Raw genomic sequence first — 12,512 nt, 5'->3', positions numbered from 1 at the left:
CGTGTCCAGCCCAGCGAAGCTGGGACTGCATCAGGACGGTGAAGATGCTGGGAAGGGTGGCTTTTGCGAGCACCTCTGTGTCAGGGGTCTTGTCTTGCCACTTGATGTTCAGTAGCTTCCTGAGGCATGTTGTGTGGAAGTGGTTCAGCTTCTTGGCATGTCGTTGGTACACTGTCCAAGTTTCGCAGGCGTACAGTAGTGTGGGGAGAACTACTGCTCTGTAGACCTTTAGCTTGGTCTCAAGACTAATGCCTCTTCTGTTCCAGACATTTGCATTGAGTCTACCAAAAGCTGCGCTTGCTCTTGCAATCCTGACGTTCACTTCATCGTCGATTGTCACATTTCGTGACAGTGTGCTGCCAAGGTATGTGAACCGCTCCACCGCACTGAGTCTCTGACCGTTGACTGTGATGTTGGGCTCAACGTAGGGTTTCCCTGGGGCTGGCTGATGGAGAACTTCAGTTTTCCTCGTGCTGATGGTAAGGCCGAAGTTCCTGCTGGCAGTGGCAAACTTGTCGACGCTGAGTTGCATGTCAGCTTCAGATCCAGCGTTGAGGGCACAATCATCAGCAAACAAAAAGTCTCTGATGATGTCTGTCATGACCTTCGTTTTTGCTTGAAGCCTTCTGAGGTTAAACAGCTTGCCATCTGTTCGGTACTTTAGGCCGATTCCAACATCGCCATCTCTGAAGGCATCAGTAAGCATTGCAGAGAACATGAGGCTGAACAGCGTTGGAGCCAGGACGCAGCCTTGCTTGACACCATTTGTGACAGCAAAAGGAGCAGATGTTTCACCATTGTCCTGGACTCGAGCCTGCATGCCTTCATGGAATTGGCTGACCAAGGAAATAAATTTCCGAGGGCATCCGTACTTGGCCATGATCTTCCACAGTCCCTCTCTACTCACGGTGTCGAAGGCCTTAGTGAGGTCGATATAGGTGGAGAACAGATCAGCATTTTGCTCCTGACATTTCTCTTGCAGCTGCCTTGCAGCAAACACCATGTCAGTGGTTCCGCGCTCTTTCCGGAATCCACACTGGCTCTCAGGCAAATGACCTTGGTCAAGGTGTGCTGTGAGGCGGTTAAGTAGGATCCTGGCAAGTATCTTGCCTGCGATGGAGAACAAGGAAATGCCCCGATGGTTATCACAGGCTTGCCGGTTCCCCTTTCGCTTGTACAAGTGAATGATAGATGCATCTTTGAAATCCTGGGGGATCGTCTCTTCTTTCCACATGAGTGAGTACAGCTGATGAAGCTTCTCAGTCAGCACAGTGCCTCCATCCTTGTAGACCTCTGCTGGTATGGAGTCTGAGCCAGGTGCTTTGCCACTGGATAGCAGACGGATTGCTTTCTGGGTCTCAAGAAGTGTTGGCGGATCGTCCAGTGCTTCGTTGGTGGGGACTTGTGGGAGACGGTCTATGGCTTCATCATTTATGGAGGAAGGGCGATTTAAGACACTGTTGAAGTGCTCAGCCCATCGTTCGAGAATGTTCTCCTTCTCGGTGATCAAGGTATTCCCATCTACACTGAGGAGGGGGGATGATCCTGAGGATGTGGGGCCGTAGACTTCTTTTAAGGCATCATAGAACCTCTTCATATCGTGCCTGTCAGCATATCCCTGGATCTCATCAGCTTTGTCACTCAGCCACTTATCCTGCATCTGGCGTAACTTTTGCTGAACAGTCCTGCGGATGTCATTGTATGCATCCTTTTTTGATGTGGACTTTGGGTTGCTCAGGTGGGCTTGATGCAGACGGCGTTTCTCATCCAGAAGCTGCTTGATTTCATCACAGTTTTCATCAAACCAGTCTTTGTGCTTTCTGGTCATGGGTCCCAGGGTCTCTGAAGCTGTACTATAGATCAGCTCACGCAGGGTCCTCCAGTCAGACTCCACATTCTGGTTGTCCAGAGAGGCGGATTCCAGACGATCTTCCAGCAGCTCCACAAAGGACTGTTTGGTGGTGATGCTTTTCAGCTTAGCGATGTTGAGCCGTTTTGGAGCCTTCTGGCCTTGGGGGCGTCTCTTGGGTTGGATTCGAATATTCAGCTTCGAGACTACAAGGCGATGGTCTGTCCAACACTCGGCGCCGCACATGGTCTTTGTTACACGTACATCTTGCCTATCCCTTTTCCTGACGATGACATAATCGATCAGATGCCAATGCTTTGAGCGAGGGTGCATCCATGACGTCCTGTTACGGGTAGGGAGGCAGAAAACTGTGTTGGTTATCAGCAGTTCGTGCTCTGCACAGGTCTGAAGCAAAAGCAATCCATTTGGGTTGCAGTGGCCCACACCGTGCTTTCCAATCACTCCATCCCAGGAGATGTAGTCAGAGCCAACTCTAGCATTGAAGTCCCCAAGAATGATGAGCTTGTCTGCTTTAGGGATGGCAGCAATGACAGAGTGAAGGTCCTCGTAGAACTTCGCCTTCACTTCATCCGGGTTGGTCATGGTTGGGGCATAGGCACTGACAATGGTGAGGTGCTTCTGGCCAGATGCCAGTGGGAGTTTCATGGTCATAAGCCTATCGTTGACTCCCTTTGGGATTCCAGCTAGCTTGCTGACAAGTGCTGTTTTTACTGCAAAACCAACGCCAGCCTCACGTCGCTCTTCGCTTCCTCGTCCACTCCAGAAGAAGGTGTAACCAGATCCCCGTTCACAGAGCTCGCCTTCGCCTGCAAGCCGAGTCTCACTCAAGGCTGCGATGTCGATGTTGTATCTGGCGAGTTCGGATGCAACTAGTGCTGTTCTCCTTTGGGGTCTGTCCGCGTTATCTCTGTCCAGGAGAGTCCTTATGTTCCAAGCACCAATGGTGAGAGGAACGATCCTTGTTTTTTTCTTTTCTTTCTCTTTGTTTCGACCGCTGATGTAGGGTCCCCGCCAGCCGCGGTATGCTGGCCAGGGTGATATGGAGCAGGCAATTTTTAGGGCACCTTTTCTAGCCCCTTCCTCATGCCAGGGAGGTGAGCAGTGCATTCCTAAAGAGGGCTGCTCAGACGCTCAGACGGCTGCCGAGCTCCATCGCTGCTCCTGTCGACGAAGAACGACCCTATGGCCTGAGCCGCCTGCGTGCAGGTCTGCGGCTGCGACTGCCAGTGTACCCACACCTGTCGTTTCGTCGCTCGCCTGTCGCCACAGGACTTGGGGGTGATGAAATGATGAAGGATGAAAGGTCATTTTGGATGACTGATGACTTGCGCGATGAGTTTGTTTAAAGTGAAGAGGAGTTGCGCAACGTCAACCTCACTCTCTCGTCCGGGTCCACCAATTTCCAGTGGCAAGACTAAGTCGAGACGACTGGAGGATGAGCACGGATGCAGTGGATGACCAAGATATCCTTTCGGTGTCTCATCTTGCTCTCTGCACTCCACAGTGCGTTGCTGTAACCGCCTTCCTCTCCGTTGAACCGATAGGTTTCTTCCGCAGATTCTGCCGGATCCAGACTTCGCATACATGGGTAGACACACCCCGGGGGCCAACTGCGTGTGGCATGCACACAGCACAGTGGAGCTAGATGGCCGTCGGTGGCTCTCCTGAGCCGACGCCCTTTTATGGATCTCCATAAGGGTGTCTAGCCACCCGCCTCACCAGTCCCAGAAGGGAGCGGTGGGAGTGCCGGTTTAGTCGTCGGCAACCCGACCCTGAACAGGTTGTACTGGATTACAGGTTACCAGTAGCAGATCTAATGACCTGACCTGACATAAGCATATGCAAAGAGTGGCTGAACACCTGATTATGCAGTCACCCCCAAACCGCAGATATATCCGCAGTCAGAAGTGAAAAGCTTAAAACCTGAATGCATGCACAAGTGTGTTCACCAAAACTAACATGTATGCCAGCAAGAAAGGTGAGTCATGCATGTTTCTTTGAAAGTGTCACTGTATCAATAAACGAAGCAATGAAGATTGAAACAGTAACTAGCACACTTACTCTGCCAGTCCGGAGAAATCATAAATGAGATCTGGCAATGGCTGGGGAATAGACTGTTCTGAAGGCTTTGTTCGAAACACCTTCTTGTCAGGAGCTGTGCTGTAATTGACCTGAAAGTAAAATGAACAAATATTAGAACATGAGATTCAAAGTATTCTGCCTTTCTAATATCAGCACACATGATTTCTAGTCAAATAAAAAAAAGTGCAAGAACTGATAAAATAACAGAAAATCAAACCAAATGAACAAACTATAATATACTTGAACTGAATTTCAAGCTTTATATTATATGTTCCATACAAAATTACAACTCCTTGATATTCTTTTAAAAGGGACTAGTACACTCAAAACTGAACTTTGCACAAGAGATATTTTTCTTTGCATCCAAATACATGTTGAAAAAATCATAAAGTGTTGAAAGTAAAACATATGAGCTTGCTGTTGGTGTTACAGTTCTGTAGTATGATGCATGCGTTTGTAGTGCTTTGTGTATTGAGACGAGCTAAGGGAAATAACTCCGGTTAACCTGAACTTGGCGGAATAAACGTGGCTTACACAGAAGCACCCTGTCTGGACTCCATTTGTCCCTTTGCATAATATTACATGGTGGCAGCGGTCTCATCGACCCTAAAAACATGGCAGAAAATCAGCAGGCAAGTGACAACAACGGTCATCGACCCCTCAATCTCCCCACTCCCAAACCGTTTGACGGCACGCCAGCGAACTGGCTGAAATGGCGCCAGCGTTTCGAAAGATACTGGACGGCGTCCGGACTGATGAACAGATCACGATGTGAACAGGTGAGCACCTTTCTGTACACCATGGGAGAAAGTGCTGACGACATTCTTGCCACCCTATGTGTAAACGAGGACACAATTGAATTTAAAGACTTGCTGCAGGCTTTCAATGGTTACTTCAACGTGAGAAAAAATATCATTGTAGAAAGAGCAAAATTCAACAAACGCTCACAGGCAGTCAGAGAAACCATTGATGCATTCATTCAAGACCTCCACAAATTGGCTGACGAATGCAATTTTGGTGACTTGAAAGAAGAGTTAATAAGAGACAGAATCGTGGTTGGTGTTATCGATGACACTATATCAAACGAGCTACAGTCGAAAGCAGAACTGACACTGGCCCAAGCTGTCCAACTCAGCAGGCAGGCAGAGGCCAGGAAAGAAAGCCAGCAGCTAATCAGAGGCAGTCCTTCAGTCAACCTGGTAGACAGGAAACCACCTGCCACTTACAACCAACGCTTCAACTCCAGGAGTCAGTACCAGCACCACAAGGCCAGCAGTGCTGCTGGCAACATTTGTGGTTATTGCGGCAAAGAACCACACAGTCGAGACAAATGCCCAGCTAAGAACGCAGCAAGCAGCAAGTGTCACAAACATGGACACTTCCAAGCAGTATGCCGCAGTAGCCAATCTCCTCGACCCGCCCGTCGCCCAAGGGCAGTCCATGAGCTGTTTGAAGACGAGGAAGATGATGGGGACAATGACTATGACAGCCCTTTCCTGGGTCATGTCTACCATCTGCAGGATGAAGACTGCTGGCCAGCTGAAGTCCTTGTCAATGGCTGTCCTCACACCTTCAAGCTGGACACGGGGGCATCAGTGACAGTGGTTGGAGAAAAATGGGCATCCTCACATACTTTGACCAAGCCTACCAAAACCCTGAAGGGACCAGGAAATACCAAACTGAACATACTCGGCACCTTTCAAGCACAGCTGCAGCACAAAGAAAAGACAACAACAGAAACGCTATATGTCATCAAAGGACAGACATGCTCCCTCCTCAGCAGATCAGCCTGCACCAAGCTTGGCTTAGTTGCACGCATCCACAATGTGACACAGACAATGGATTTCAAGCAAGAATTCCCTCAACTTTTCATTGGTCTCGGGCTGCTGCAAACCCCTTACTCCATTTCCCTCAAGCCAGAAGCCCATCCAACATACCTCTGTATGCCCCACGCAAAATTCCCCATCCACTCGTCCCAAAAGTCAAGCGTGAGATCAACAGAATGATGGAAGAAGGAGTCATTTCCCCTGTTATGGAACCCACCAGCTGGTGCTCGGGAATCGTCATCGTTCCAAAACCAAACGAGGCAGTCAGCATCTGTGTGGACTTGACACAGCTGAACAAAGCCGTGCAGCGGGAAGTTCACCCCATGGCATCAGTGGACAAGAGCTTGGCTAAGCTGTCACAGTCCAAAGTTTTCACCAAGCTTGATGCTAAAAGCGGATTTTGGCAAGTACCTCTAGACCCTGGCTCAAGGCTCTACACCACTTTCGTCACGCCCTTTGGGCGATTTTGCTTCAATCCCCTCCCCTTTGGCATTTGCTCAGCCAGTGAAGTGTTCCAGCGCCTTATGTGTCAGATCCTGGAGAATATCGAGGGCGTCATCTGCCACATGGACGACATCCTCGTCCATGCAGAGAACCAGCAAACACATGACCAGTGCCGGAGGACAGTCCTGCAACGACTCCAGGAAGCTGGCCTCACCCTGAATGACAAATGCGAATTCGCAAAACCATCAATCAGGTTCCTAGGCCACATCATCGATGCAAATGGCATCCACGTGGATCCAGCCAAGGTGGAAGCCATCACTAGCTTCCCACCTCCCACCAACATCACTGAGCTCCAGCGCTTCCTTGGCATGGTAAACCAGCTAGCGAAGTTCACGCCTAACCTTGCTGACATCACCGCACCACTACGGGGCCTACTCCGCAAGGACACAGCATGGACATGGGGCGACCAACAAGAGGCAGCCTTTCAACAAACAAAATGCCTCCTCACCTCTACACCAGTCCTTGCTCACTACAGCCCTGACCGAGAGACAACCATTGCAGCTGATGCTTCCAATACAGGGATCGGGGCAGTGCTCTACCAAACACAAGACAATGGCACACGACGACCCATCTGCTTCACTTCAAGATCACTCACAGATGCAGAGAAGAATTACGCAGTCATCGAAAAGGAAGCCCTGGCAGCTACTTGGGCCTGCGAGAGACTGAGGGAATACGTCTTGGGACTGAAGTTCACCCTGGAAACAGACCACATGCCACTGATCCCCTTGCTCAACACAACAGAACTGCACAAGATGACACCACGGATCCAACGTTTTCGCCTCCGTCTCATGCGATATGACACCAAAGTCACCCATGTGGCAGGAAAAAATCAGATCACAGCAGATGTGCTGTCACGCGCACCAGTCTCGCTACCCGACAAAAATGACGTCAACCTTATTGATGATACAACTGCACATGCCCAACAGTGCATCAACATCCTCCCAGCATCAGCCGAAAAGTTACATCGAATACGGCAGTCACAAACAGCTGACCCAGAAATCACCGAAATTCGCAAGTACTGCACCAATGGCTGGCCCGTCTACTTACCTCACTCTCCACTCCTCCAGCAATACTGGGCCAACAGACAGCACTTCACAGTCGTCGATGACCTGCTACTCTTTGACGATCGCATCGTCATTCCCCATGACATGAGAATGGACATCCTCAACCACCTACATGAAGGACACCAGGGCATCACTAAAACCCGTGCCTTGGCCTCATCTTCAGTTTGGTGGCCTTCCATCTCCTCCCAGATAGAAGAAATGGTCAGCAAATGCCGCACCTGCGCAATACACAGGCCAGCCCCAAAAGAGCCATTACTTCCCTCTTCCTTCCCCGAACGCCCATGGTCCAGAGTCGGGATGGACCTCTTTGAACATGATGGCAAAATGTACATCATCATCATTGACTACTATTCTCGATGGATTGAGATTCGACCCTTAGAAAAAACATCAAGCGCTCACACCATCGTCAGGATCAAGAGTGTTTTTGCAGCCCATGGCATACCAGACGTTGTTATTTCTGACAACGGTCCACAGTTCGCCAGCACAGAATTCAGGGCGTTTGCAGCAGATTATGGCTTCACCCACACCACGAGCTCACCACGGTACCCCCAGAGCAATGGTGAAGCAGAGCGCGCAGTCCAAACGGTGAAACAGATGCTCAAAAAATCCAAAGACCCCTATGCAGCCCTACTCCTCTACAGAGCCACTCCATTGCGCAATGGTCTCTCCCCCAGCGAACTCCTGATGGGGAGGAAACTTAAAACCAAACTTCCCATCCTACCCTCCTCCCTCCGCCCATCAACTCCCGACCACTCTCTCATCCAAGAAAAAGAGAATGACATGAAATCAAAACAACGAACACTCTTCAACAAACACCATGCTGCACGAGAGGCACCTCCGCTCAAAACAGGAGAATCTGTGTTCATTAAAGACATGAACAAAACCGGACAGGTTGTAGCAGAACACCACAATCCACGCTCCTTCATCGTGGCAACAACGCAGGGCACGATCCGCCATAACAGGTCACACCTAGTGGCCATGCCTGGTGAAGCCCCACCAACACTGCAGACAACCACTGCCGCAGGGAACGCCACGTCTTCGTGTTCTCTTCCACCACCATCACCACCTCAGCAGATCCCCTCACCACCCAGACAGCAGCCACCCATACAGATGGCCACGCCCAGAGCAACACCCACGGCCCCAGGATCAGCTGTCAGCAACACACCAGGTCAACTCCGTACCAGATCAGGCAGACCAGTCAACAAACCGGTGAAGCTGAATCTGTGAAAGTGTACCCAGCAGATCTGAGAAAGGCCCTTAGGGCTTATCTGTACTGGGAAAACAAAGTGTAGGAAGTGCAAATGTGCTCCCATACAGGTCTGAGAAAGGCCCCTATGGCTCACCTGTCTTGGGGAAAACAAAATATTAGGTTGAAAACTTCACCAGCACAACAAACTTACTTCACCCCATAATCATACCAAAGTGTGGAACACAGTGCAACATTGACATAGATATTCTTGTGTGTGTACATGTACATTGCTTCTGAACACTTACCAGTAACCGCTGATCTAGTCATATGTCATCATCAAACGTACACTGGTACCAAACCCAAAACCCACACAAATATGTTTAACGTATTGTGTTTGTTTTTCACGACATTTTTTTGTCTTTTCTCCTTTTTACCACAAAATTCTCTTGTCACTAAAAGTTTCAAAGCATATCCCATGATATGTATCCGCCCACAAGCCATAATTTCCTTATTTCTTGGAAGGAAACTATACTGAATTTCTTCTTCTTCTTTTTCTGCGTTCGTGGGCTGCAACTCCCACGTTCACTCGCATGTACACGAGTGGGCTTTTACGTGCATGACCGTTTTTACCCCGCCATGTAGGCAGCCATACTCCGCTTTCGGGGGTGTGCATGCTGGGTATGTTCTTGTTTCCATAACCCACCGAACGCTGACATGGATTACAGGATCTTTAACGTGCGTATTTGATCTTCTGCATGCATTTACACACGAAGGGGGTTCAGGCACTAGCAGGTCTGCACGTATGTTGACCTGGGAGATCGTAAAAATCCCCACCCTTTACCCACCAGGCGCCGTCACCGTGATTCGAACCCGGGACCCTCAGATTGAAAGTCCAACGCTTTAACCACTCGGCTATTGCGCCCGTCGCTATACTGAATTGATTGACATTGTTACGAATCAGTAGAAGGGGGAAGAGGAGAGCCATAATTTCCTTATTTCTTTGGAAGGAAACTATACTGAATTGATTGACATTGTTACGAATCAGTAGAAGGGGGAAGAGGACAGAAGTGAACAGACTCTCACAAAAGAAGCTCAGTGAGACTCGTAGTGCATACTGCATGATCTGCTTTAAATTCATTTTTAGTTCTTTGTGTATCTAGATGGAAATGAACAGTACCCCACACAAAAAAGGGGAGTTGTAGTATGATGCATGCGTTTGTAGTGCTTTGTGTATTGAGACGAGCTAAGGGAAATAACTCCGGTTAACCTGGACTTGGCGGAATAAATGTGGCTTACACAGAAGCACCCTGTCTGGACTCCATTTGTCCCTTTGCATAATATTACAAGTTCATGCTTCAACTTAACCCTTTCGCTGCCAGGAAAATAAGATTTAAGTGAAATCTATTTGCCAGGGTTTTTTCACAAAAAACGGGTATAAATTTTCAAAAAATTCTGTGCTCTTTGTTATTGGAGAAAGACCCATAAAAGTATATATTTTCTGAAAGGGAAATGAATAAAGAATACAAAACACATGATGTTTTCCCATTTTATGCATTTTAAGTGACATGCTGTTGTTTTGAAATCAGTGTTTTGTTTTTTGTCACATTTTCAACTTGTTCATTACAAACATTAGTCTGGTAATTTGCACAAAAATATCATTTTCTGGACAAATGGATATCTGCATACGCAAAATCATACTAGAACAACCACAATATAAAAAAAACTGAAAAAGAAATAGATGCATTGTGACTTCTGCAAGTGATAATATGGATGTGAGGTCACGCCCCCTCAGTCTCCACCCCCCTCCTCTTCACCCCTCTCACACCGTCACTTCATCAGACCGCGTTGGCTGAGTGCCAAGAAAGTAGCTCATACGCTGCCCTGCTAAAAATTAGGTGACCTGTCGTCTGCTAGAGTTGAACAGCCTGCATCTCTCACTGATAGTTGTATCTTGGCCACTCTCTTGATTGCTCCCTTTATTTTCTATCAAATCGTCCTATAAATGTTCACCACTGTCTTCTCCTTCGAATTTATGCTCCAATTCTTTCTGAGCATCAGCTAAAGAAAGTAATTTTGGCTGATTTAGTTCGTCACAATCGCATGCCTTGAACACGGAGTCAGTCCGACATTTTGTTGGGCGAGCGAGGAGAGGAGCCAGGCAAAGACTGCGGCCAGTAACCCAACCAAAACGTTCAAATAAAGGACTGCCTTATGACGCAGATGGTGTTTCTAGCTATGAATAGAATCCAGAAAGATTCCCCAAGCTAAAGCTACCAGCATTTTTGTCAACGAACTGAATGCAAAGCAGGGAAAAGTCAGAATATTTCGATGACGAGTTATCTCGTCATTGTGGCAGCGAAGCATACATGCTTGCCATGACGAGTTATCTCGTCATGCAGGCAGCCTAGGGGTTAAAAAAAAAAAAAAACACATAAATTTATTACTCTTTGAAGAACAGATGAAACATGCATCAGCAAAGTATATCTTGAGAAGTACAACAGTTAAAATTCAAATACTGCCGATATATGTTTAAAATCAAACTTTCATTTCCCTAAAAGAGCACTGTCTACCCACTCCCTCACAACTATAGGTACCTATACTTCTGGCATTTTTAAAACATCAGGAGTAAACCCAAATCAGACTGCCCCTTGGTTATCATACACAGCAATAACAAAATGGGAGATGAACAATGCTACTTTGACATAAATTATATAGATTTCAAAGAAAGCTGAAGGCCCCGCTCTCTCTGCTTTTTTAAAAATCTTACATTCAAGAAAACTATCCAAATCACCTTAGGGTATGTACAGATGGTTCAGTACTTGAAAACAACCAGGCAGGGGCAGTATTTATAATCAAATCATTAAAGTAGAGGAGTATTATCAGATTGGTAAAGGTTTTTCTATATCCACAGCAGAACTTCGGCTGTACTAATGGGTCTAAATCGTTTAATCAATCTTCCCATTACACTGTACTATATTTCAGGTACTATTTTGTGTTAATCTTTATTACAAACATTAAATACATTTAGTCTGAAAAAAAAAAAGGGGAGAACTTGTAACAAAAATTTGTCATGTAATTTTTTTTGTTTTTGTTTTTGTTTTTTTTTCACCATCTGTGGTACATAGATTGATTTTAGTTGGATCCCTTTTCATGAAGGGATCTTCTCAAGAAAGGACTGTAGGAAATGAGTGGGTGGATCATTGTGTGAAAAAAAAGCGCAATGAATATTCACAGTGCTATTGAAATTTGTATCCCATTTTCACTGCAAGGAGGTTATTCTCTACTGAGGAAAACATGCTGGAGCCATGACAACAAACTGAAATTGGGGCCTGACGCTGTCAGAGAAAATGCTAAGTATACCAAACAAAAAAACATTACAGTAGCAGAATGTTAACCCTTTCACTGCCAGGAAAATAAGATTTAAGTTACATCTATTTACCAGGGTTTTTTCACAAAAACGAGTATAAATTTTCAAAAAATTCTGTGCTCTTTGTTATTGGAGAAAGACCCATAAAAGTATAGATTTTCTGAAAGGTAAATGAATAAAGAATACAAAACACATAATGTTTTCCCATTTTATGTATTTTCAGTGACATGCTGTTGTTTTGAAATCAGTGTTTTGTTTTTTGTCACATTTTCAACTTGTTCATTACAAACATTAGTCAGGTAATTTGCACTAAAATGTCATATTTTCTGGACAAATGGATATCTGCACACAGAAAATCATACTTAAACCACCACAATAAAAAAAATTTTAAAAAAACTTTAAAAAGAGATAGATACACAATGCACTGTGACTTCTCCAAGTGATATTATGGATGTGAGGCCATGCCCCCTCAGTCTCCACCACTCTCCTCTTCACCCCTCTCACATGGTCACTTTGTCCAGTTCTCATCAGACCGCGTTGGCCGAGTGCCAAGAAAATAGCTCACACTGTGTCCTGCTAATAGTTCAGTCACTTTCTGTCGTCTGCTACA

The 12,512-nt window shown here is 46.7% G+C and overlaps 1 protein-coding gene across 1 annotated transcript in view; it reads right to left on the bottom strand.

The window, feature by feature from the left end:
- The window catches only part of LOC143293824 (WD repeat-containing protein 91-like), a 155,701-nt gene that overhangs the window by 106,830 nt on the left and 36,359 nt on the right, over positions 1-12,512 (bottom strand). Inside the window, exon 5 of the mRNA XM_076605092.1 lies at positions 3,932-4,041. Within this exon, the coding sequence (XP_076461207.1) occupies positions 3,932-4,041 (110 nt within the window). The remainder of the gene's footprint in view (positions 1-3,931; positions 4,042-12,512) is intronic.

The sequence above is a fragment of the Babylonia areolata genome, chromosome 19, assembly GCF_041734735.1.
Source record: "Babylonia areolata isolate BAREFJ2019XMU chromosome 19, ASM4173473v1, whole genome shotgun sequence".
Taxonomy (NCBI): Eukaryota; Metazoa; Mollusca; class Gastropoda; order Neogastropoda; family Buccinidae; genus Babylonia; species Babylonia areolata.
The sequence above is the reverse complement of the archived record's forward strand: the minus strand, read 5'-3'. Positions and strand labels throughout refer to the sequence as shown.